This window comes from Hevea brasiliensis, chromosome 4 (assembly GCF_030052815.1).
Source record: "Hevea brasiliensis isolate MT/VB/25A 57/8 chromosome 4, ASM3005281v1, whole genome shotgun sequence".
In the NCBI taxonomy this organism is placed as follows: Eukaryota; Viridiplantae; Streptophyta; class Magnoliopsida; order Malpighiales; family Euphorbiaceae; genus Hevea; species Hevea brasiliensis.
Window position 1 is genome coordinate 2,582,255 of NC_079496.1, and position 26,620 is coordinate 2,608,874.

The 26,620-nt window shown below is 33.0% G+C and overlaps 3 protein-coding genes and 1 pseudogene across 4 annotated transcripts; 2 read left to right on the forward strand and 2 right to left on the reverse strand.

The window, feature by feature from the left end:
• Nucleotides 1–1,168: 1,168 nt before the first annotated feature.
• On the reverse strand, nucleotides 1,169–1,973 carry LOC110664218 (monothiol glutaredoxin-S2-like). The gene has a single exon (XM_021823799.2). It carries the CDS (start codon nucleotides 1,753–1,755, stop codon nucleotides 1,450–1,452), a length of 306 nt encoding a protein of 101 aa, XP_021679491.1. The 5' UTR covers nucleotides 1,756–1,973; the 3' UTR covers nucleotides 1,169–1,449.
• Nucleotides 1,974–7,005: 5,032 nt separating this feature from the next.
• Nucleotides 7,006–7,328, forward strand: LOC110664225 (monothiol glutaredoxin-S10-like; annotated as a pseudogene).
• Nucleotides 7,329–9,466: 2,138 nt separating this feature from the next.
• On the forward strand, nucleotides 9,467–16,129 carry LOC110664245 (serine/threonine-protein kinase PBL27). Its single transcript, XM_021823856.2, has 5 exons — nucleotides 9,467–9,981; nucleotides 10,881–11,080; nucleotides 11,314–11,503; nucleotides 14,362–14,753; nucleotides 14,937–16,129. The coding sequence occupies exons 1-5, from the start codon at nucleotides 9,840–9,842 to the stop codon at nucleotides 15,561–15,563; spliced, it is 1,551 nt and encodes a 516-aa protein (XP_021679548.2). The 5' UTR covers nucleotides 9,467–9,839; the 3' UTR covers nucleotides 15,564–16,129.
• Nucleotides 16,130–17,241: 1,112 nt separating this feature from the next.
• On the reverse strand, nucleotides 17,242–25,332 carry LOC110664246 (ISWI chromatin-remodeling complex ATPase CHR11). Of its 2 annotated transcripts, XR_002496646.2 has the most exons (26): nucleotides 25,041–25,332; nucleotides 24,423–24,545; nucleotides 24,222–24,328; nucleotides 23,592–23,704; nucleotides 23,189–23,286; nucleotides 22,810–22,989; nucleotides 22,455–22,676; nucleotides 22,001–22,135; nucleotides 21,634–21,916; nucleotides 21,470–21,543; nucleotides 21,060–21,280; nucleotides 20,871–20,958; nucleotides 20,697–20,790; nucleotides 20,424–20,612; nucleotides 20,289–20,320; nucleotides 20,030–20,106; nucleotides 19,831–19,920; nucleotides 19,676–19,745; nucleotides 19,509–19,563; nucleotides 19,373–19,431; nucleotides 19,129–19,294; nucleotides 18,485–18,663; nucleotides 18,086–18,301; nucleotides 17,756–17,853; nucleotides 17,581–17,646; nucleotides 17,242–17,499 (listed from the first exon to the last, which is right to left on the reverse strand). XR_002496646.2 is itself a non-coding variant. In XM_021823857.2 (25 exons), exons 1-24 carry the CDS (start codon nucleotides 25,251–25,253, stop codon nucleotides 17,779–17,781), a joined length of 3,159 nt encoding a protein of 1,052 aa, XP_021679549.2. In that variant the 5' UTR covers nucleotides 25,254–25,332; the 3' UTR covers nucleotides 17,242–17,646; nucleotides 17,756–17,778. The 2 variants fall into 2 exon arrangements, 1 of the variants encoding a protein (XP_021679549.2); XM_021823857.2 differs by having other exon boundaries at nucleotides 17,242–17,646.
• Nucleotides 25,333–26,620: the final 1,288 nt, after the last annotated feature.

Below are 26,620 nucleotides of genomic sequence, written 5' to 3' on the forward strand. Positions count from 1 at the left end.
TGTATTAAAAATAAATAAAATAAAAATATAAAAAATAAATAATATATTTTTAAAATAAAAGAAGTTAAATAATTAATTTTGTTACTTTAAAAAATAATTAATTTTATTAAAATAAGAATACATAACAATTTTTCAAATGAATAATTTTAATTTGGAAAAATGAATTAATAATAATAAATTATATTTGTTAGGAGAAGATGTACGTGTGCTGCGGAGTATCCAATAATTTTTGGATCATATGAATGAGAAATGACCGTTGGGTGAGGCGTTAGGAAGATGAGTTTTTAGTTTCGGACGGAGAGAGAGAAAAATTAATTGCGTGCGGCAGTGCGCCCATAGTCATAACGTGGAGGTGACTTTCCCGGTTTTGTATTCGGACTTGAACATTGCAGATTATCGAATCAGTTTTCTCCACGTGATAAATTGGAAACTGCTGCGGAATTATTAAATATATAGTAATAATATTTTTCCTAATAAGCTCTTTTTATAATAGACAAAATATATGAGATGTAGTATGTATATTAAGTGTATTTAATGATTTCTCACAATCTTGAGAAATTATTTAGAGAAAAAAAATAAAGAGAAAATAATGAAAAAAATGGAAGTGAATGAAAATTACTATACTTTGAAGGAAAATAAAAAAATTAAATAATAAAATATTTATTATATGTAAATAAAATAAATTATTATAAAAATAACAATGTAATTTCATTTATTTACTTTTCTTCGAGTTAAAGAGAAAGTCATTTGTGAGACTTTTATTGTGAATATAAAATATAAGATATGAATTTTTCTTATATAAACTCAATTTTTATTATGAACTCAAAATACAAAATATATAGAGAGACTCACATATTAAATTTTAGAGTTCTATCTATTAAAACTTACTAAATACACATACTTATATCTTAAATCTATATTAAATCGGATATAAACAATACTTTCTAATATTTATATTCCCTCACATAGCTCAAGGAAACTTCAATACTGTAATTAATTTCACATTTCAATAATAAACAGAATTTTATTTATGGGAATCTTTTATTGGACTGTAATATTTTCTAATTTATTTAATTTTAACTAAAATTTAAATTTAAAATCTCATATTTTAAATATATAATTATTAAAAATGTGACTTTGAAGGTAAAAAAAAAAAAAAAGCAATCCATAGGCAAACTTAATATTATAATTAGCAAGAAAGACATAACATTAGGTTTGTATATATAGCATTACAAAAGGGGATTACCGTATAACTAGCTAGTCTCGTTAAAACTACGAGATAAACTCATTAATACTCATAATCCATCAATGGATCTTGCACTGTACTATTTTATATATATATATAAACACACACGTAATCAAAAGGCATCCATGCTTATTCTATTTATATATTAGAGTAGCGTGGGTGATGCATGCCCAAGAGTTAATTACTGGATGATATATATTAATTCAAACCCATAATGCCCCTGCACGTCGAAGCATTGGGATTAAGGAGCGATTAAGGTGAAGACTCATGACCTCATTGGCTCCACCCACAAGTTCACCTCCAATGAAAACCGCAGGCAAGGTTGGGGACCCAAGTCTCGACAGTGCTTGCTCTATTTCCCTTCCTCTAGGTATCTCATCTAGCTCATGAACTGCAGGGTTCACTCCAAAGTCACACAACAGGGTCTTTATCGCATGGCATATGCCACAAGTGCTCCTGCTAAAGATCACCACTGGCCTCTCCGATGCCAATTGTGTCACCCTCTCCATTCTCTCTCTATGTATAAAGCTCTCTACCTTCAGATTATTCAAAGTCCAAATTAATACAAGTCTAAAGCCCAATGCCAAGTAGAAGCAAGAAGGCACAATGTGAATCAACTGGTGGGTAAAAAACTGATTGGTGAATGGTAAACTATATATCAAGACATATGATAGTTAGAAGCTAGGGTTTATGGTGTGAGGTGCTTCTTGCTCTTGGGCTCCATGAAGGAGGCATTTATATAGGTTTTTTTTTCTTTTTTTTTTTTAATTTTTTTTCTTCCCTGAAGAGTACAAATGGAAGGTTGAATGTGAAGCAAAATGAGAATGTTCTATTAGATATTTAGGGTTGGATTGGAATTTGGAAATGATCACTACTTTTTTCCATTAGAGAAAGAAGGAAAAAGGCAATCGCACAATGAAGAATCTTTTTTATACGGAAAATAATTATTGAGAGACATATCCTTAGTACGGTTTCACATTATTATAACATGAAGAATTCCCCACATATGTGTACATTGTATGCCTCTTCTTCATCTCTATCCAAAGTCTCTTTCATAGAGCATTTTAAGGCATATATGATGAAGTGGGAGAGAAAAAAAAAGTAGGATTTATATCCATTTGGGACCTTTTCTGATGGCAACAAGATTCGCTCCCAATTAAAGAAAATTGAATTAACATTTATATGAAAGAAAGATCAAGTGAAAATATTAGATAAATTAAATGTTAAGTAGTAGTCATCAAATCTTTGTGCAAAACTTATTTTGGAATGATTCATTCTCATCATATAGTAACCATGCCAATGATCGTATCTCCCTTGTGGATTTTTGTTTGATTATCTTTTCTTTCTTTCTTTTTTGGGTGTTATATTGCATAATTGTAATAGATAGAAGAAGAGTAATACATTAGAATTCCCACGCAATAGATAAAGATGATCAAGAACAGGAAATATATATCATTAAAATTTGCAGCAGAGACTTTTTTGTTTTCGGATAAAGAAATCGTTTTCTTGCTTTTTTGCAGCAGAAACTTCATTTTCTCGCTTTGGATCGCACACAGTTTTCCACCATTCAAAGTGACCGTCGCGTACATGGAAAGAAGAGAGGCAGATGCCTGCATGTTGGTCCCCATTGTCATCCTTTTGATCTCTACCTGATTTTTTTTTTCATTATTTTAATATATTAAAATAAAGGTACTTACTTTCTTCATTTCTTTTCCCCTTTAATGGTGATTTCGAATCCCTAGTCATTTTAACATCCGTATATAAAGTTGTACATTCAGAAATATTTATGCACATACTCCATATTCTTCATGAAGGACATGTTATTTTCAATTGGTGGATATTGCCACATATCCAGAACCTACGCCTCATTATTTCCCATTCACCATATAAATAATTAAGAATATATATTTTCAAGAATTCTTGTGACTAGCTCCATTTTTAGAAAAATTATATACTACATTGATTATTCATATAGGAGTTGGAACATATATATGCCCGTATTCTCTTATCTTCTTTCTCAATACATGCTTATCTGTTAATTGTATATTTGCATACATAGTCAGAAATGACCAAACATATACATTAAATATCTCCAATATTTTTATAAAAATGTTTGATAGCATCTCAAACTTTTATTTTGACGTATTAAATATCTCAATTTTTATTTTTCTATTTATTAAATATAAATTTATTTACTAAATGATCATATCAATAAGATAAGTGAAAGTAACTATAAATATATCGACATGAACTTTTAACAATACTAATATTAGTAAAAATTATCATTTGAGACCGAGAGATGCGAGAAATATTGTGAAAAAAGAATTAAAAAATTGATAAAAATAAAAATGATGTTGGTATTTTACTATATCATTTGAATAATAAACTTGTTCATTTTTTATCAGCATGTGGTAATAAATGAACTGAAAATTTTTTGTGCAGTATATTTTATGTTGAACTTACAAACGATAGGAGAAATATGACATGAGACATCTAATTAATTTTGTTATTACCATATATCTACGTCAGAATAGACATTATTATGCTATGCATGCATGATATATATGCATGTATGTATATATATGTATAGAGTAATGGAGGCAGCATCTAATGAGAGAGAAGGAGGCGATAAGATCCCCAGAAAGGAGGATGGTGGGAAGTGGAAAAAAGAATGTCAACTTTATGCAAATGATGATAAAGAAGAATGCGAGGACGTATCCTGGCATCACATATATTGCCTTCATGATATTGATATATAGCCTAGCAGCTGATTATAGACACCTGTGCTTACATATTCTCATATCCTCCTTTCTCAAGAAAAATACAAAGAGAAACCCCAATAGGAATTAACATTTTTTTCTTTCTCATATATGTCTACCTTTCCCAGATACCAAACAGAAAGAATACCTCTCCGTCCATTATCAGAAAAGTAGCACAATTATATAAATGTCCAATCAATGATTTCACGTGTCTGTTAATTATAGTTAATCTTAATCATATTGTTAATTATCAGGATCAATCTTACTGATGGCATCCCCAATAGGTGACTAAAAATGATGTATCGGTGTTAACACGTGCATGAATATATTTTTAGGAATATTTTATTCCTTTTTTTTTTTTGTTGGCTTTGCTTTGCCTTTATATCGACAAATGAGGTTGTGTAAGGTTATTTTCTACGTACCAACATCTTCTGCTGTAGCTGGGGTTGATAAATCTTCGTCATGTAGCTAGAGAGTAAATGGATATCATTATCCAACTTGTATGTGGTGGACATGGGAATTTGAACTCTCTGCGCATAATTTTTCTTTTTTTTTTTTCTTTTTTTCCCCACTTGATTACAAAGGATGCTAGAATAAAACAAAACTTGAGATATTTGCGCCGGGCCTATTTAGTATTCTGTTGATACTGTTATTGAGAAAATCACTTTTTTAAATATCTAACTAAAAAATAATTTAAAATTAAATTTAATAAATTTTAGTCATAATAATACTAAAATAATAAAATAATTTAATTTTTTTTTTCAACAGCATCTAAAATTATGTTTTTATTCAGAAAAATGATTTTAACTTTCCAAACTCAATGTCAAATAGACAATAATATATTAGAGATACAAAATTATTTTAAGATCCTTATCCATATAACATTAATACTTCTAAGACAAACATTTAAATTTCAAATTAACCCTCTCTTTATTAACAATTAGGAATTTTAGTGTTGAAAAACAATTTATGATAACAAATTAATTAATTATATCCCCTATAGTCTCATATTCGTTGCTCATCATCTATGATATAACCATATATTATGCGTATGTACATCGATATAATTATGTATGGGTCATCACGTTATTAGTAATTTGATATATTACGAAATTCTTATTTAGACTTATTTATCATTAATCTAAGTGAGATTTATATATATATTTATATTTTAGATTCGTATAGATAAGATCTAGCAATAAAAATCCTTATATATCCTATATGTTCAAAAGTTGACATTCCCCGACCAAAGATTATGTTGATGATCTATGAAAGGACATAATTAATAAATAAATAAAATTGGGCATCAATCCAAGGCAAGGAACCTTCACTTTTTCCATCTTTATTAGTTGCCTTGCGTTAAACAGTACAAAGAAATATTCAGTGCACCAACCTGATCACTTGCCCCCCCTCTCTCTCTCTCTCTCAGTGTACGTACACACACACACATTTATATCAAGCCATGAGAAAGTAGCTAGCACACAACTCACAAGCTTTGATCATGGATCACCTACAATACCAGCATTTCCCCTGCTTCTATTCTCACTGTGCTCTCTCGCATTTCTGTCAAAGTTGGGCAATTTTCAAAAGGGTGGCAACTGAAAAAAAAAAAAACATATATATATATATATCAAAAGCCAGTGACTTTAAAATTATTGATTAAAAAAAGGATGTTTTGGTTGACGTGGATGATAAAAAGAACTGGTTGCGAGTATGAATAGCGTTCATCAAATAAAAAAATTAAAAAAAAAAAATAATCACTAAAAAGTAATTGGACGATATTTAGAGTTGCATCTGCCTATTTGACGCTACTCTAAAAAGCGTCTAACTATTTTTTGGTCTTTAAAAATATGTATTAATTATTTTAAAGTTTCTAAAAAATTTTTAATTACAAAATCATCCATATATTTTATAAAATAATCCTAAATATTATAAGTATTTATAAATAAGTTCTTATATTTTTGTAATTAATAAACATATAAGGATAAATTTGTAAAATTAAAAAAATTAATATTTATTGAATATAAAAAATTTGAAAATTGTACATAAAATTAATAACTATATAATATAAAAATTTAAAAATAAAATTATTATTTATATGTAAAAGAGCATTAATATTTATTTAGCAAATTAATAAAATTAGTATAGTGAATGAATTATATTAAATATTTTATAAATATTTGAAAATTGGTATTATTTAGTATTTATTAATTTAAAAAAATATTAAAATTTGATAATTATTATTAATATGAATTAATAAAAAATATGAATAAATAATTTTTGAAATAAATTAATTAAAAATAAATAAAATAATTTATAAATATTAAATTAATATTTGTGAAATATGAAATTAAAAATCAAAATAAATAAAATAATAAAAGTAATGTATAAATATTTTAAATATAGTTTCAATATTTAATAACATAAAATTTGATAATTATTTTATAATAAATAGTTTTTAATAATTATTAATCAACGAATTATATGAGAGAAAAAAATTGATAATTAGATAATAAAATATAAATTAAATAAATAAATATTTGCATTAATTATCTTGATAAATATTAAGATTTAGTTATTTTTTTAACAAATAAATAAAAGTAACACAATTAATATAAGAAACAATTCATAGAAAAAATTAAAAAAAAAAAGAAGACAAATAATTTGAACATACCCGTAATATCATACGAAACATCATTAACATAGTAAGTGAGACGATGTTTTTGCATCCTATAACATACGGAAGATAATCGAATTGTGGCACTTGATTATATTTTTTTATTTATTTTATCATTTATATTTTTATTAATTAAATGAATTTTTACTAAAATATTTATATATTATTACTTATATTATTTTTTTCCTAAGTTTGACGGGCAATTTTCTTAACTTTTGATCTCCCATCAAATTAACAATCTTTATTATCCACCCTCATTTTATTATAAGCTAAAGTTGTATACAATGCACATTTTTGAAAGGGAGATTATGCATATAGTAGATATGGATCGAGTAGCCAAGTTGGCATCACAGAAGGCAGTGGTGATATTCAGCAAGAGTTCCTGCTGCATGTGTCATGCAACCAACGGGTTGTTCTATGAACAAGGGATGAGCCCTGCAATTTATGAGCTTGATGAAGATCCAAAAGGAAAGGAAATGGAATGGGCTCTTATGAGGTTAGGGTGCAACCCCTCAGTCCCTGCTGTGTTCATCGGGGGTAAATTTGTGATAACACCGTCATTACCCTTCACCTGAATGGTTCCTTGAAGAAATTTCTCAGGGAAGCTGGAGCTATTTGGCTTAATAATTATTACTATCAATATTGAATGGTATCTATGCCGCCACTAGTTAAGTTTAATAATGCTAACTCGCCTATAAATAGTTGAATTAATTTTTTTTTATATTACATATTGTAAAACAGATTTTTTTTTTATCAGCAAAATGATTTAAATATTATTAATAAAACTTCAGGAAAAATTTAACATCAACCCATTACTTGCCCCTCATTTAGCAGGCCTCTCGGCCCCATACACCCAATCCTATAACATGGCATGTTAAATGAAAAGATTTGAAAGGAGAATACGCCAAGAACCAAACAAAACCAACAACCTAAACAAAACCAAAGAGCCCCATAGAAAAAGAAAGCAAAAACCCAACCTCTAATCAGCAAACACTCAACAGGGTATAACATTACACATGCAACAAAATCATAAATTCTGGAGCATCCTGCTTTTGCCAAGTAATCCGCTAATTGATTAGCTTCTCTCCTACTATTAACAAAGGAGACATGTATATGGTAACTTGCCACTAAGGTTTAGAGATGAATTAATAAGGTTGTGCAGCCGCCAAGGACCAAAAATTACCCCCGACATCCATAAGACAGCATTTGGCGAGTCAAACTCAAATATATATCTGCATGAAGAAAACTATCATTTCCTTCCCAATTTATCAATATGCCATTTGCAACTTTTGTATTTTATCAAGTATTGAAGTACAGCTTGTTGAATATATATATATAATATTTTAATTTATTATGGGTTCTTAGGATTTTCTTGAATTTGTGATCATGATGTGCTGTGTATTAATATGCTAATCAACCCAAATATTAGAGCCAATAATCTTCATAGCACGGCTCGATTTTATTGGAGGAAAGTTCTGGATAAAATAACGGTTAATCAGTTTGTCAACTGTCATGTACCTAAGGCCACGTGTTCATTTGAACACCCTAGACGGTGGTCAATTCAGTGTACCATTGACCAAGTCAGATGACACGTGTTGCTTTACGACACCAAAGACGGTGGTCAATGACGGTCCGAATGACCACGTAATTCTCGTTTGTCTTAAGGAAAGCCATTGCATCATACACCGCTAACCAAAAGCCAAAAAGTTACTAAATTTTCTTTAAATTTATTAATTCATAAATTAATTTTCTTCATTAATAATTAATTACCACAGGTGAGATTTTCTTCACAATCTAAGCGTAGATTAATTTATGATTTAAAATTATAATTATATTATTAAACATTAAACTTTTATTTTACAATTAATATTAATGGACAGTTAATTATCACCAAGTAACTATAATTATTTAATCAAGCAAGTGGTTACCAAGACGGCGTTAATTAATCGTGTACAGGGGTTGACAGGTGTGTCGTCTTCCACTGAACATTTGCCTACGTGTTAAATGCAGGGGATCCAATAAAAATAGAGTAAATAATAGTAATAAACTGGTTTATATGGAGAGTGGACGCGTGTATGTGGAGACAGACACGTGTATAGCTGAGAAGAGGACAATGTAAAATCATAATAATAGATAGAGCCGTAGTGGACGTGTCCTCCTCTTAATGCTACCAGCACAGAGCACAAGTAAGAAAATTAATCTGCAGAGAAAATAATTTTGCATATTTTTTTTTTATTTATAGTATTTAAATTTTTTACTTACCACTACTGTCTGAAATAACACATTTTTGACAAAATCATATATTAAATAAAATTCTTAATTCCGACAACAATTCTCTCTGACGTTGGATCATTCGCGAGTGACGCCATCAAACATCCACGAAATCACATTCCAATCCAACAGTACGAAACCCAAATCTCACAGAAGATAAAATAGTATCCACAGCAGAGAAACAGCACCTTCCCTCCCTCCAAACCAAAGAAGAGACTTGTTGCTACAACACAAGCCACAAAGTGTTAAGAATGTCTATCATAAGTGTGGAAGCTCATCCTTGTTATGGGACCCACTCCACCTTGATGATGATTATTACCACAAACTGTAATTTGCCACTTTTCACGGGGTCAAAAGGAAAAAAAAAAAAGATTTTCAAAAGTGGTGTGTACTTGTTTGTAATTATAATCACTTTGGCATCTTTGTATTATTCCAGTAGATTTCTATTTTTATTTATTTTGTTTACGTGTATGTTATGGCAAATCCCCCATAATTACGGGTTAATTAGATTTTTAATTTTTTTTAAATGAAAAAATAAACTATCTTTATTTTTAATTACATGTTTTTTCATTGATTTTTCCTTTTTTTTTTCAAGCTTTTTTCTTTTTCTTTACCTTCTCTTCTTTCTTGCTGGTCTACACATCAGTTTCTTCGATTTGTTGATCTAACCTTTACTCTCTGGATCTTTCCCTTCAATGGCCACTGAAGATCCTGGAGAGAGAAACCAAATTAGCCAAAGTAAAGTGAGTGGCTTCGTAGTGAATTATATCAGTTTTTGATGAATTAATTGCTAAAGGGCCTAACTTTGGCGAGGAATTTTTTTGGGGGGGGGTGTTTTTATCTAGTCTGAGGTTTGTGGGTCGGGTTTGATTTGTTTGGATTTGATATGGGTGGGTGTTTTCCTTGTTTTGGATCATCAAACAAGGAGGGCAGTGGTGGTGGTGCTGCCGTCAAAGAAGTGGCTAAGAAGGATTCGGTCAAAGAAGGCTCAGTTGCTCAGTCTCACCATGTTAGTAGAGTTAGCTCAGGTAAAAGCTCTCTTTTTTAGAATAATTTTTTATGAATAATTTCTGGGTTCTTTTTAGGATTAAATTTGGTTGCTGTAATTGTTTGAATTATGCTTTTTTGGGTTTTGTTTCGAGTGTTTTGGTAATTGCGTCTCTGGTAAATTTTTTTGCTACTTTGATCTGTTAGTATTTTGCTGAATTGATTCTTTATTTTTTAGTTATAGTCCTACAGTTTTTTGATGGATTTATTGCTTGTGGAATTGCGTCTTGTTTGTGTTATTTGATTTTTATGCTAAGCGAGTGGTGCCAAGTATTATTTTAGGGATCTGCTCTTAGTTTTAGGAGCTTCTGTTTCTTGAGTTTCTTGTAATTATATTTTTCTTTTCTATCATAATTGTCGAGTTATGACAGAACTGGATGCTACTTGGAAAATTGTTAATGCCCCTGCAAGTGCATAACACATTGATAGGTTAAGCCAAAATTGTCTAGATGTGCGTGCTAGTTTGCATAGTGTAAAACTGGAATCTGTTAGGTTTAAAAATTTGCATTTTATTTAAAGCCATACCATCACAACCAATTTATTTGGACAAAAAAAGGAAGCTTTAGATTGTTTAGATTGTTCAATCATAATAAGAAATCCTGATGAACATTATCTCGCCATGTGTAAGCATTCTCTGGAATAGGCCATTTACTCTGAAGTGGTCATCAGTAAACTTACACGGAAGAGATATAAAGATCTCTTGTTTTGTTGTTTATACAAAACTTACGTCAAAGAGACATAAAGATCTCTTGTTTTGTTGCTTATATACCTTTTTTAGTCTTTAGGCTATTCAATTATGTTTCATAATGATTTGCTTGTATACATACCTACCTTTTTCTTTTTGCACTTCTGCATTTGCCTAATGCAATTATTCATGCAGACAAATCAAAATCCCAAAATGGTTCTGATCCTAAGAAGGAGCCAGCAATTCCTAAAGATGGACCAACTGCCAATATTGCAGCACAAACATTTACATTCAAAGAGCTTGCTGCTGTGACGAAGAACTTCAGACCAGAGTGTCTGTTGGGTGAAGGGGGATTTGGGCGTGTTTACAAAGGGTATTTGGAGAGCACTGGACAGGTAATTTGAGAATACTTGAAGTCAATGTCATTATTTTGCAATGAATAGTGCCATAACACTTTTTCTATACAATAGTTGCCTTTATTTTCTATTAGAGTTTCAATTCTTTGGTATCAACCTTTTGCATGTGTAAATTTTGCCTGTATAAGCACCTTTTAGGAATAATAATTATGAAGAAGCTAAATTTCATCTCTTATTTGATGATATTGACTGAATGGAAATTGTTTTTGCAGGTGGTTGCTGTAAAACAGCTCGATCGGAATGGACTTCAAGGAAACAGGGAATTTCTTGTTGAGGTTCTCATGCTTAGCCTCTTGCACCATACCAACCTCGTTAATTTGATTGGTTATTGTGCTGATGGGGATCAGCGCCTCCTCGTTTATGAGTTTATGCCACTGGGATCATTAGAGGATCACTTACATGGTTAGATTACCCACGTTCTTTCCTTTAATATATGACATTGATGGAACCTTGCCGCTCCTAGTGCAATTATGTTCTCATAAGTTATAATATATCTCACAATATTGACATTTCAAGTCTGAATTAGTTTTTTTTTTTTTTTTTTTACTTGTGTTAAACCTTACAAATTTTTCCTGTACAGATCTTCTAATTTGCTAGGGTCTGTAAACTTTAATATTATAGCAGTATCATTCATTCTTGAGAACATAGAACAATCACTTACTTATTTGAGATTGATTACATACTGTTTAGAGAAGTCATCTTTGCTCTGTTATGTCTTCTCTTAAACTTGATTATGCATGTAGTTATTATGTGCTCTGTATGGTTGCTTCTAATTCTGGTATATCTAGAATTACTTGGAGATATAAAGAATGTTATGGCTCTGAAAGTGACACTATATGAAATGCAGCTGAACTTTTTAATTGTTTCAGTATTACTTATGCAATGTTGAATAAATGGCTGGAGAAATGAATATCTTTAAAGTTCTCTACTGTGTTATAGGCATTTATGATTCATGCAGTAGAATTTTAACAAGTGATAATAGTGTTGGATAGTGTCCATAACTTAGATATTGTGTCACTTGTGTTCTCTGGCTTCTTGTAAGCAAGATGATTAATAAACATTTTACCTTATGGAGGTTATAACACTTGGCTTTTGCTGTAACCACTTGTGCCCTTATTACACAAACTGCTTCAAGATATTCCTAGGTACACTGACAGAATCAATGCAAGTATAATGCAAGTATAATAAGTAAAACTGTGAGCAATAACTCCCGACTTTTGCTTTGTAATTTGACATGGCATATTGCAGTTGAATACCATCTAATTGCACAAAGCCATTGATCAATTTGCAGTTGGAAAATATACACACAAAGTATCAAGCTGTGGTTTTCTTTTTCCTTTTGATGCATTCTTTTAAGACTTGGATAAAACCATAGGGAAAGATTCAGAAGTTGAATTCAGTTGTTTCTCCAAACATATGCGAATGTTTAGGAGAAAATCTCAAGAAGCAAGTATCAACTATAGTGTTTTGTGGAACTGCATGTCAACTGGCATGGGTTCCATGATAAGTGAAAAGCTCAATTGGTATGGCTGTATGGGGATATAGCTATCTGTCATTGGAATTATCTAGTGAGGAACAGAAGCATTTGGGATAAGCTTGGACTAATCTATTAATGATGTCTGTCATTTGCAGAAGTTGGACTGGACTGATTTGAATCAGGTGGAGTGGTGCAAATAGCATGCAATAGAGCGAGAATTGAAAAGAGAATGGGAAGGGGGAGTGTCCTAATTCTGTGGCAGTAACTGCAGATGTTGCTAACTTTGATGTGACAGCTTCAACAATGATAGAAGTTGGTCTTATAGAATTATTGACTTGGCACTGTGCTTATAATGCTACCATTGCAGTTCTATCAGTGGTTGTAGTTTAATCTGACATGCTGCTGGTAGTTATATGTACCAACTTTTCAATTGATGCTAGGCACTTTGCCTCAGCTTGTGTGAGTGCATTTACTGGTGTAAGTGAAGCACAGATGATAACTGCATTTTGTTGGATCATGTTTCTCCAAGAGTTTGCCCCTGGAATGAAGACATGGAACATTATCAAATGGTTGATAGCATATCAAAGTGATTGCTATTGTTAAGGTGGTCAACCAGGAGAGTGATATTTACACACAACACCTGTACAAATTTATTGCTAAACCACATGGACTATGGTATTGTACCATTGTCCAGCACAGGCTAAACATCAGACCTGTGTATGTGTAAGACTATGGAAAACTCTTGTAAAAACTTCATAAGAATAATTAGAAAATTAATATTTTTATGGATCGAAGGAAACAGCTCCTTGATGGTGCTTAATTGCAAAAGAAGGCTCTTTGCTGCTTAATGCGAGAACTTGGATGAGGCTTGGTAGGTTTGACATAAATCTGTTAAATTTTAGGTTGTTAGTTGATCATCCTACTAAAATAAGTAACAATAAGCCAACAACATGTTTATGCCTGTCAGGCAAGCTAGGACGAAAAAAACCCACCTTTCAGTGGTTGCTTGTTGGCGATCTCCGCTTGATCAATTTGATGGTAAATAGAACTGTGCAGAACATGATGGGCCTTGTAAATATCATCCCGTCCAAAGAGAAAATATGAGATCTGAAGTGGAGAATCCAATAAATACACATAGATTGTTTGCATCAAATGCATAATTCTAATATTGTATTTCATCTTTTTATTAATTAAACATATCTTTTCATGTTTACATGTGCGTCTACCCAATTCTTTGATGAAAATGTCATTTCACTCTGTTGTTTGTTGAATCTATAATTGGGACAATTGAATGTTTTGAATCCATCCCTGAGTTCTTTTTTATGTCCAAACAGTTACTGGGGCTGTCTTTACCTCAAGCTTATTGTGAAGACTCTCAATCTCTCCTCCACCCCATGTGCAGCCTTTCCTCATCCTCCTCCTCCTCCTCCTCCTATCTCTCAATGATGTGTTTCCATTATGAAAATTTGTCTTCTCTTTTCTGTTTCTTGATTTTCAGATTACTAGTGTCATTCACAGGGACGCTGAGTCCCATGATTGGTATTTCTTTGAATAGCTGGGAATCTGGATCATATGATGAGTTATTGACATGAAAATCGTTATCTGTCGAAGTTTAAACTGTACTGCATGTGAGAAAAGATCATTAGTGCCAAAATATCTTAAAACCAATTATGATTATTATTAAATCTGTTCTTGTATACTTGCAACTGTACACAAGTATGAAGTGTAAATTGGATAACTGTGGTTGCTCATTACTGTTACTGTATTTTAAACTTGTTTTCAGATCTTCCACCAGACAAGGAGCCTCTGGACTGGAACACAAGGATGAAGATTGCAGCTGGTGCAGCTAAGGGGTTGGAGTACTTGCATGACAAAGCAAGTCCACCTGTCATTTACCGAGATTTGAAGTCGTCCAATATCCTTCTTGATGAGGGCTATCATCCCAAGTTGTCAGATTTTGGACTTGCAAAGTTGGGTCCTGTCGGTGATAAGACTCATGTCTCTACACGTGTGATGGGAACATATGGTTATTGTGCCCCTGAATATGCTATGACTGGTCAACTTACTTTAAAATCCGATGTCTATAGCTTTGGAGTTGTCTTTCTTGAACTCATCACTGGGCGCAAGGCCATCGATAATACCCGGGCTCCTGGAGAGAATAATCTTGTTGCATGGGTGAGTCTTATTTGCCCTTTCATCTTCATTAGGAAACACTTCTGATAATTCTATTAAACTATTACTGCATTATGGCATTTTCCCTTTTTTTCTCCTTTCCTTTTCTTTTTAAATGTTGAACTAACATGAAACAAGATTTCTTTTTTTTTTCCCCTCGTTACTGTTGGACATGGGATCTTTTAGGCGCGGCCGCTTTTCAAGGATCGTAGGAAGTTCCCCAAAATGGCTGATCCATTGCTTCAAGGGCGTTATCCAATGCGAGGATTGTATCAAGCTCTTGCAGTTGCAGCCATGTGCTTGCAAGAACAAGCAGCCACGAGACCTCTAATAGGCGATGTGGTGACTGCACTCACTTACTTAGCTTCCCAAACATATGACCCTAATGCTGCCAATCAAAGTAACAGAATTGGGCCATCTACTCCTAGGAACAGGGACGATCGAAGGGGGATGGCAGGTGGGCTGCATAGCCCAGATGAACATGGACATGATGGACAGCATGGTTCTCCTTCTACTCACAAAAATTCACCTGATTATAGAAGGCGTGATACTGTCTGGGAATTAAGCAATGGCGCAGAGTTACGAAGGAGTGATGCCAGTGGTGGGTCTAGTCGAAAATGGGGTTTGGATGACTCTGAGCAACAGGACTCTCAAAGAGATAATCCAGTAAATAACTGTAGAGCAAGGGAAACTTCAAGGAATCGTGATTTAGATAGAGAGCGTGCAGTTGCAGATGCAAAAGTTTGGGGTCAAAATTGGAGGGAGAAAAAGCGGGCAAATGCAATGGGTAGCTTTAATGGTACAAATGAGTAAGATTGTAGTAGAAGGCCAATTCATGTTACTTTCTTTGGTTTGGGCAATATATGTTGTATGCTTCCAAGGAAAGAAAAGCTGCAGATACAGCATCCATAACCGTCTTGGTTTCTATTTCCACTCAGGGAATAACACTACTTGTATCCAACTTAGACTGCTGTTGTTTTGTCCTGTTTCATTCTTGCAGTCTGAGTATGAAATTGAGTGCTTCAATTATACGGTTGAAGGAAGGAGAAAAGAGAGTTCAAAAGAAGGGTGTTCAGGGCAAGAGGGTAAACATTTGGTTTCAGGCATTTAAAGGAAACCTCACTGCAGAATTGATGTATGCAACATGTTAATCTATGTATTTAGGGTTTTTTCTTTTTTTTCTCTTTTCTTTTTGAAGTTGTTGTCACAGATGGAAGATAGCTAATTTTTGCCCCGTGTATTTGTCCTAAAATGTGGGGAGACTTGGTGGATTTGGTGTGGGTGTGTCGTTGGTGTCCATCTTGTACTCGTAAGTACGGTCTTGTGTATGGATTTTCCAGAGACGATGATGTTTCGGCTTATACAGGAAGTTTTCAGGATATTCTTCTCCATATCTCTTCATTGTATTTACTCTTCCGTCTACCTATGCCCCTTCTATTGAATTATCCCTCTGAGTCACAGGTTGAAGATTCTGAATTTACGCTCCAAGCCTATTATTCCTGTCAGGTTTGATTGTTATCACTTCACATGGAACAGATTACAATACAAAAAGAGGCTCTAAAATTTCTTGTTTTAAATTGAGAAAACAATATTAAATTCAAAAACTATCGCATGTTAATGTAAAATATTAAATTCGGTGAATCATGGACTTTTTTTAACAAGAATCTCCATGAATGGAAGTTGTCACATGATTACATAATCAAAACAGACAATGTTTAAGAAGACGTAAGCCAATGAGCAAAAGATTATTCCACTTGGGGGCAGCAGTAGGGAATGATGTTCTAATTGGTGGTTTTTTCTTTTTTTTAGTCTTTTACGTTTGTTATTTGTGGAATTGTGTCAAGTTATTTTTCTTTTTCTTTTTATCCTCCAGTGTAATGGATAGTTACTACGAGCTTAGTTTTTGGACGACTCTATTATGCATAAACGTGGATGCCTATGAATACTTGGGGCTGAGGAGTTCTGCAAGGAGCTCCAATTGTCATTTTGTTGAACTCTTCGAAGTACATTCTGTCCCATGAATCCTTTTCTTGATTACATTATAAATCGTCTAATCCGATAGAAAAGATTTATCAATATCCTGATTGAAAAGACTCATCAATACCCAATTATGTACACTCATTTGATCTAGAGTCCGATGGAAAAGACTTATCAATATCAAAATGCATAATACACATTAATCATGATGAATTACACTATAAACATAATATCCTCATTTATTATTTGGTTGAATAGCTAATTGCCATCGGCAAAATATCAGTAGAGGATCAATGCAGCTTTTTCCTCCTTGTATTGCTTATTAACGCTGCAGTCATGGGAGCACGCGACTTTTCAAGCACCCTTTTTTTTTTTTTTTGCCATGAATAATTAGACAATTAACATGTTCTACTTAGTTATCTGTGGGAAACACAGAGGAAAGTTACTGGACTTCAGCGACTACTTTTATCTTGCATAAGGCTTTAAAGAATCTAAGAAAGAAATTCCACCACAATAAACCAACACATCAGCGATGAAAATTAAACATAAACCAGAGATTACTCTTAACGCAACAATGAGCCCAGTAAATACATTGCTCATGTTACCAATGAGTTTTCAACTAAATGATTACTAACATTGTCATCAGAACTGTGAGATTTCAAATCTCAGTCAAGTTGAATAAAACCGAAAAAACAAAAAAAATACATAGCACATGCCGGTTAAAATTCCATGCACCTACTTCATCTTCTCTTGCTTTATCGCATTCTCTCACCTGTTGGCAAGATAGGTTCTGATCCCGAGTGAGTAAAAATATGGGGATCCATACATTGAAATACTTGAAATTTTTAATCACCTTCTACACCTAAAAATCAAAATACAGGAAGATGGGTTTAATCTCCTATTACTTCTTCCTCTTTCCCTGCAAAAAAGAATATAACCAGGTTCAGTAAATCATTTTCTCGACGAAGCAACACTCTCAATGATAAATAAGTCATGTCTTGTGAAAATAACTGCATCCAGAAACTTACTGAGCCGACATAATCATCCGTTGTCAATTCTTACGTTTCTTTAGCAAGCTGGGACTCTCAGTTTGCCTTCCCGTAGCACGCTTTGACGGTGTTATGTTCTGGCATACAAGTATCATAATAAAAAAAATGATAACAAGTATGAATGGATGAAGATGGCCAGACTACAAGACCAAATGCAGATCTCCATGGAATACACACACACACACACACACACACACACACACACACACACACACACACACAAAATAAAATAAAAATAAAAATTAAAAAAAAAATCATGTACGGTGCATGCAGAGTTGGTCAGTTGCTGAAGATTATTATAAAAAGCACCTTGGCAAGCTTCTTCTCTTTCCGTGCTTGTCTCTCTCTCTCATCATATTCTTGGTTTTCCTTCTCCACCAACCGAATTAGAGTATCACATCTCCTTGCGAGTTCTTGAGTTGTACGAGACTTCACAAACCAATCAAAACGAAACAAAGGTGACGTGCGAAATGCTGCCTTTAACTCATCCCAGTTTCCATATCCAAGCTTGTGAACCATGCAAATCTGCCAGTTGCAATAGAAGGTTTTAACTTTTAATATCACTACGTTAAAAGAGAGAAAATGAGATTTTTTCTTTTTTTTTTTTTGGGTGGGTGGGTGTGGTGTGGCGGGGGAGGGAGAGGATGGGTTAGGGGGAAGAGGAGGGGCAGGAGTTTATATCAGAGGAATGTATAAATGAAATTGCACCATGAATCGATCACATTCTTCATTGTACAGCTTCCCCTTGTTCTGACCATACTGGATCTTCAATTCAAGCCACGGATTCTTGTATCGATCCAATTTCTTCCCAATTGCTTTCATGATCTCATCTTTACGGGAAATTCTAGCCTCTCCCCTCTCAATATTTTTAATGATCCTATCATAATCTGTGGACATACCACAATTCAGAGAAAAAAAAGGTGATTAAATCATTGCCAAGACCCAGTGAACAATAAATTCATGTTATCAATAGAAAGCAAACTGCCACATATCAAGTATGGTTCTTCTAACACTACAAGGAGAAAAACGAGGGTGAGTAGGATACCCTATGACAAATAATGGAAAATGAAAAGCACCAACCATATGGCAGTGGACCAGAATTAACACCTAGGCAGTTTTTATCGACCAACAATTTAAACAATCAAAGTGGTACAATAAAACCTAATGAACCATGTCTGAACAATTTGCTTAGCATGTAGCATGTTTGTGTGGGGATCCTTGCATCTAACAATAAATACCACATGACCTAAGGTTGATGTAATAGAGCCAGCTGGAAAGAAACATCCTAACTTCATCCAAAAAGAGTTTGCTCAACTTAAGTGAAAGTATATTAAAAAAGTGACAACACTTACCATTTAACTCTTTATATCGCTCTTTAAAAACTTTAGCGTATATTTCAACTTCCTCCTCTGTTTTTCCTTCCATTTCAGAGGCAATACTTTTTATGTCTTTCCGACCATACTTCTCACAAGCCCTAATAAAGGTATTGAAGTCTCTTCTACTCCATGAAGAAAAACCCTGAAATTATCCACTAATTGTCAGTAGATAGGCCTGTAATATAACATAAATCAAACCTCCAGCAAACACACTTCCCACCTCTTCCAATAGTCGCTCCTTTTCTTCCAATTCTTCAGCAGTCAAAGGTTCTCCACCCTCTAAACAATCAACAATCCGTTAGCGGTATGTAAAATGATTCGAGGAACAGCATAATTAGGCATCTCATAAAACATACCTTCAGGTTCATCCACATCAATTGTGTCTTTCAACTGATTCTTTTGATGTGTTTGCTGAAATTGTGTACAAGAAATGAATGAACAATTAGCATAGACAATGAATTTCAACAGCACAAGATAACCAAGAAACCAGAATTATAAGTTAGAGAACAAAGATGGTACCCACCATGAGGAAGCGCACTTCTTTTTCATACAATTCACTCAATCTTTGTGTGTTGAAAAACTGAAAATCATGTCTGAAAATAGAAGAAAATGTAGTCGTGTGAATTCAAAGTTCAAACCCATTCAAGCAAGCAAACAAGAAGATTCAGAAGCACTTACAATTGAGGCATACGAGGAATTCGAGGTTCCTTTGGTTTTGCTGGACCACCTTGACGCAATGTTTGCTTAAAGTATTCAGATTCCGAGTAACTGCTTAAACAAGGATTTAAAACATAATCATTGTTGTGTATAATGCTGAAATAATGTATGCACAATTAGTAACAAGACAAGAAAAACAAAAGAAGGAAAAGAGCATTACTTGCGCTTTCGCTCTCTCTTCGGCGGTTCAATCCAGTTTTCACTGACAATCTTCTTGAAGTCAAACTTACTCTCATCCTTCATGAAACCAAAATAAAATGATCAGGGTCATGATATGGAACCAAAACAAAAGAAGGATGACTCAACCCAGAATGAAATGGAACCAGAACTGTCCTTGAATCAGAATCGGCTCTCTAAGATTGGAACCAGCCCATGGTCAGCACTAAGGGAGGGGAAATGAGAGGGATAGACGTATCTACCTTATCATCATCAAAATCATATAATTCAGCAGCTGCCAAAAAAAAAGGGGGGCACTTAAAATAGAGAAACTGCATAGTGATTAACAACTAAGTCATTAAAAATAAACCATTAAAAGAACTCAATAATGAACATACTGTCATCCATTTTGAATTTTATTGCATCTTCGGTAAACTTCTTCATCTTAGCATCAAGCTCTGCTGTTGCCTCTTCTCCTTTAGCAATAATTCTGTCTATGTCTTCATCTGTAATTGTGCTATCCTTTGAGCTGAAAACCATTTCAGCACCAAACCTCACCATTTGAAGCAGCTCATCTTTATTAACAGCTGCATGAAACAAAAAGGCACCAAAGCATTAGCTATGAAAAACATCAAAACATTTCTAAAGCTCAATGTGCATCTGCTGCTTACTTTTCTGCTCTGCTAATCTCCCTTGTTGAATCACTAAAGCATCAAGTGCAAGCTTTTTATATGCCCTCTCGATAACTTTTTCCTCAATGGTATACTGTTCCATAATCAAAATGAGAAATAAAATTGGCATCACTCAGCTTCCACAATAACATATGAAATTATATAAATGCAAACCTCTGTGCAAAATCGGAACACTTGAACTTCTTTCTTTTGACCAATCCTATGAGCACGATCCTGTGCTTGCAAATCAACTTGTGGATTCCTACAACAAATCCTTAGTCTTGTCAAGAAAAACTTTAAAAGGAGAGAGAGAGAGAAGTAGAAGAATAAAGTAAGAGAAAAAAAAAATAGAAAGACACTCACCAGTCACTATCATAAAGTATGACAACATCTGCAGTAGCAAGATTAATACCAAGTCCTCCAGCTCTAGTTGACAACAAGAAGACAAATTTCTCACTCCCTGGCTTGTTAAAGGTATCAATGGAAGCATCACGATCTTCTCCACCAGTATTGCCATCAATCCGACAATATTGATAGCCACGAAACATCAAGTAGTCTTCAAGAATGTCAAGCAATCTAGTCATCTGCATTTTAAACCAAACCAGCCACACAGAATAAAAGAGAGTTATCCAACCATAACATCAAGCATAATGACCTATAAACACAGAAAATACTGCACACGCATGAACTAAAAAATATCACTGCTAAATATGGAAGACACTTTGTAAACAATTTGTGAGACCCTGGTCATTCAATATATATAACAAACTGACCTGTGAAAATATCAAAACCCTGGAATCGCGCTCTTTTAGCTTAGGAAGCAACTTATCCAAGAGAACCATCTTACCTGGAAAATTGATTAACAATGTAAAGAATGATTTCCATTATTACATAAAACATAAACAGCAATAGACTCAACTTCTGTTCTGAAGCATACCAGCATTGGTAATAAGATGCTCTCCTGTTGTATATGGAGGGCCAGGCTCAGCTCCCTGGAAAAGATATGGATGATTACAGCATTTACGCAGCTGCATTGCTATATTCAAAAGACGTTTACGTTCTCCACCAGCATTAACAACTTCAAGGTCTTTCTGCAGCAATGCCCTGTAATACTGCTTCTGCATCTGGGACATGCCTACTTTCAGTATGGTCTCCTTCTTTGGTGGCAACCCTTTCTCAACATCTGATTTCAGTCTTCGCAGAAGAAATGGCCGAAGAACCTTAAAAATGAAGATTCCATAAAATCAACAACCCCATGCAAAAAGAAATCTCAGCATTCAATGGTACAAAGGTAACATGCCTACCTTGTGCAGTTGTTGAACAACCTCCTGCTGATCATTTTCACCGGAAATTTGAAACCATTCATCAAAGGTTTCAGCTGAGCTAAAAATTTCTGGCAGTAAAAAGTTCAGAAGAGACCAGAGTTCATGGAGATTGTTCTGCACATCAGAAAATATAAAGAGAATGTTACATTTATAACAACATATATATATATATATATATATATATATATATATATATATATATATATATAAACAAATCTAGATAATAATAACCAGAAGATAACATGTTAAAATAGACGGATCAATGAATAACAGCCCAATTTATGCCACTCTGCCTAAATTTTTACGTAACTAAATAAAGTTAGGCACCAACACAAATAAATTTCAGCATAACATACAACAAATCAGCATTTGACAAGTTTTATCAAACCCCTACTTAACAAATTTCCATACCATTAAAGAGTTGAATGCATACCTGAAGAGGAGTACCAGTAATGAGGAGCCTGTAATTGGTGTTATAAAGTCTCATTGTTTTTGAAAGAAGAGAATTTTCATTTTTAATTCGATGGGCTTCATCAATGATTATGTAGCGCCAGCTAAAGCGACGCAAGGTTGACTTCTCTTTGATAGCCATTTCAAAACTTGTAACACACACATCAAATTTGCCTGCAACCAGTAAATTTTCCCGTATGTGTTTCTGCAAAAAAAGAATCCAACAGAAGTTTATAACTGCAAAACCACAGCAGTAAAGAATTACCCAACAAAATATAATTTGAGGGAAAAAAATGCAACAAAGAATTATACATGGAAGAATAGTTTTGGTAACATACCCTCTCATCAGGATTACCAAGAAACTTTACAGCTCGCAAAACTGGACAAAAACGACGAATTTCATTCATCCAGTTACCAAGTGTAGACTTTGGAGCAACTACCATATGGGGACCAGTTATTCCTCTAAATTCGTGCAGGTAACCCAACAAGGAGATGGTTTGTAAAGTTTTACCAAGACCCTAGATTGCAAAAACATGAATTTATCACTATAACACTGACGCATAATAAAATACAGAAACTCACTGAGAAGTTATAACACAACCAAACACAGTTCAAAAGAATACAACATAACATAACAAAAGATCAAGATAAAAGGGTGAACTCACAGGTTATTATAGAATCAATATCATATATCAAAAACATGGCATTGATACATACCATTTCATCTGCAAGAATTCCATTTATACCATTCTCATAGAGTCTTATAAGCCAGTTTAACCCAGCAAGTTGGTAATCCCTCATCTTTCCCTGAATGCCTACACAAAGTAGTAAACAAAAGAAAATTTTAGCTTCCAAATGAAATATACTTAAAACAGAAACATCAGTTTAAATGTAAATTGCTTCACTAGATGGACACCAATTCAGCTAGCATTAGTTTAGTGTTTGATAATGTGAAGAACATATTATCCAGTTAACAAAAGAATATTCAACTATTTGAACCTAGGAATCATGCATAAACTGTCTGTGAATTGTGAAAAAGGCATGATAAAATAATAATAAATCCCATCAAGGTGTAAATGCGTATGCATAAATAGAAAAAAAGGATAGATAGAGCACTTACAAGAGGGTTGTGCCACCAGCCGAGTGTTTCCAGCCCCAGATAAACCATCTTCTTCCTCTTTCAGGCACTCTTCATCTTCTTCCTCTTCAGTTATTTTGGATGCATGCCGACCCCTAAAAATAAGTTAATTAAGCAGTCATCAGAATAGGTGGGCATTTAAATGCATTTAGGCGTAAGCGTTTGTGCACCCTCTCTAACAAGGACACATAAACAATCCAAAGTATGAGGCATGCCACCCAATATAAATAAAGAAAACAACCCTTTTCCTGACATCCAAACCTTTTTCTAACAAGAACAAGAATTTGAACCTAGGCATCCAATCCATCAAAGAGCCACTTAAGCTATGGTCAAATATCTACCTCCTTGTAGATTTTCAAAGGATTATTTTTCGCAGCCATAACTCTATGGAGTCGATCATGAAATGATCCAAAACAGCCAATAGAGTACTACATGATCATATAGATGGCTCATACTCAGACAGGGAAATGCTTTTAATAAGCTATAGGCAGTTCAGCAAAACTTAATAGACGCAAGTATTGGAGTCAAAAGTGTTGAATTAGACACAAACAAAAAATAATTTCATCAGAGCAAGACTGAATAGAGCACAGCTGTCAAGCAAAAGGTTAATACCTTCCCTTAGCTTTCTTCTGGGATGCAGATTGATCAGGTTTGGCAAAATGAGCAAACAATTCAGTTTGCTGAAGCAAATACTTCAGGCGCCCCTTTCCTTTATTGTTCTGCGTTAGACTAAAAATTAGCAAACTTTTGCAACAATTTTTCAATGTACTTCGAGCAACAAGTATATATTGAGTAATCATATAATAATCACACCATATCTGCATCTATAGCCGCATTTTGTGCATCCAATATCTCCTGAATCTTCTGCTTCTTCAATTTCTGCATTTCTTTGAGTCTTTCCTTTTCACGCTTGCTCATTTCATTGTTGTTTCCTACCTGCAGGTCAAATAATGCAGGGAACATTGCGTCAGAAAAAAGACAGCAACGCCTCTTGAAATTATAAAACGAACTTAGATGTGTGAAGAAGAACATGAAGCATTGAAACATTAAAGTTCTACAATGTTATTCCCTCTAGTTTAATTTCTCCAGCAATCTACTATTTCTCAATTTTTTGGGTGGCATGAAACACGTCTGTGCATCTTCATTGCGTCATATATTTAATTTCCTCCTTCTTCTTTTGGTGGGGGTGGCAGCAGAAGAGAAAAATAAGCCTAACACTCAAAACACCTCCACATTTTTCAAGACTGATTCAACTATTTCTGCTTCCTTTAAGCGCAACTCCCATCCTCTAAAAATGAATTAACAAATAAAAACAGAGCCCATCCCTACACCATCAAGCCTTCTTCACAGACCAAAACCAGAACATTTCCATAAAACAATATCACAGGAAACAAAGAGAACTACTAATAGCCATCATAATCTAAACAATACCTCCTCCACATCGTCAGTATCACCGTTGACATCGTCTCCAGTACCATCGGCGGCTTCATCATCATCGGAATCAGCAGTGCGAGCCACGGCTTCAAGTTCCTCCTCGTCCTCCGCCTCGTTGATCTGCTCGTTGATTTGCTCCTCGTCGGACGAATTGGAGCCACTGGATAAAGCGTCGTCCGAGGATTCCTGTTGATTCGAGAGTCTGGCCATGGTTGATTGCCTTTCCCTCAGATCGAGGGTTTCGTTTTCCCTATAGATAGGAGAGAGGCAGAGCTAGTTCAAATTGGGCTTTGTAGTTTTTGAGTGGAGTCTGGTCGGCCCGGAGTGAACTCCATTTTTTCGCTTTTTATTGTAAAGAAATTGTGATTTTTTGCTACACAGAAATCCATTAATTAAAGACTTTGGCGGGTTTAATTAAAACTATTACAAAAAAATATATTTTTTTAAATTATTTTAATATTGATTTAATTTTTAATTAATTTATAAAATTCATAAAAAAAAAATTTATAACTTAACGATAATATTAAATATATTTCATATATATAATAAAATTAAATATTGAAGTTATGCACGCTATATAAAATAACTACTAACACAAATAGTATTGAATTTTAATTGATGTTATGAATTATTTATATTTATTAAAAATATTAAAATTATATTTAATATATTTTAATTGTAAAAATTTTAAAATAATTAAAATGGTTTTTAAATTATATTTTTCACAAAATTAAAATTTATTAAATATAATATTCATGAGTGAGCTTATTAATATTTTATATCTTTAAAGTATAAAAATAATAAAATATTAAATTATATTGTGAAATTTATTATTTTTCCAATAAAGATAGAGATAACGACATTTAATTTTATTAACTTTTTTATTTAACATGCGCTATACATTATACATTATTTATACTTGTTAAACATATTTATTTTAAAATTTTTATATATATAATTTTTATTAATTTTTTATATATTATATAATATTATAAACTTTTTACATTATCAAAAATTAGAGAGGATAATTAATATAATATAAATAATAAGATAAATAATATAATGTCACATTTAACTTTATAATATTTTCTAATTTTTTTTACGATATTGTTATAATAAATCAATTGACTTCAGAATATAGGTTGACTACAATATTAAAATTATTATACTAATTATTATTATTTTAATATAAGTGTTAAATATTTTGAATATAAATTTTTGTAAATGGCATTCTTTGTATATGCTCTTTTTTTTTATTATCTTATTTGACTTAATAAAGACTTTTCTAGCTGACATCGATACTCTAACATACAACTATCAATGGAAAAAAATATCGTATGACATACATATATTGATTTTTGATATTATTTATCTTTAAACTTTATTTATTGTCATTGTAAAGTATAAAAAGAACTTGTAATTACTTTTTTCTGAAATAGAATGAGTATCTTCAATTTTTGTGTGTAATAGTAATATCGTAGATAAAAATACTTATTTCTAAACATGTTATCATATCATTATTTTTGTAAAAATTATATTTCTTTTTTTTTAATATTGAGGATTAGACGCCTTCTATT

Bases quoted from the DNA above. Each gene is read 5' to 3' on its own strand.
- LOC110664218 (XM_021823799.2), bottom strand. From the start codon at position 1,755: ATGGAGAGGGTGACACAATTGGCATCGGAGAGGCCAGTGGTGATCTTT.
- LOC110664245 (XM_021823856.2), top strand. From the start codon at position 9,840: ATGGGTGGGTGTTTTCCTTGTTTTGGATCATCAAACAAGGAGGGCAGT. The intron at 11,504-14,361 runs GTTAGATTACCC...ACTTGTTTTCAG, and splicing joins ATTAGAGGATCACTTACATG to ATCTTCCACCAGACAAGGAG. The intron at 14,754-14,936 runs GTGAGTCTTATT...GGGATCTTTTAG, and splicing joins AGAATAATCTTGTTGCATGG to GCGCGGCCGCTTTTCAAGGA.
- LOC110664246 (XM_021823857.2), bottom strand. From the start codon at position 25,253: ATGGCCAGACTCTCGAATCAACAGGAATCCTCGGACGACGCTTTATCC. The intron at 20,613-20,696 runs GTAAGCAGCAGA...TGTTTCATGCAG, and splicing joins GAGATTAGCAGAGCAGAAAA to CTGTTAATAAAGATGAGCTG. The intron at 19,746-19,830 runs GTAAGTGCTTCT...TTCTATTTTCAG, and splicing joins ATTCCTCGTATGCCTCAATT to ACATGATTTTCAGTTTTTCA.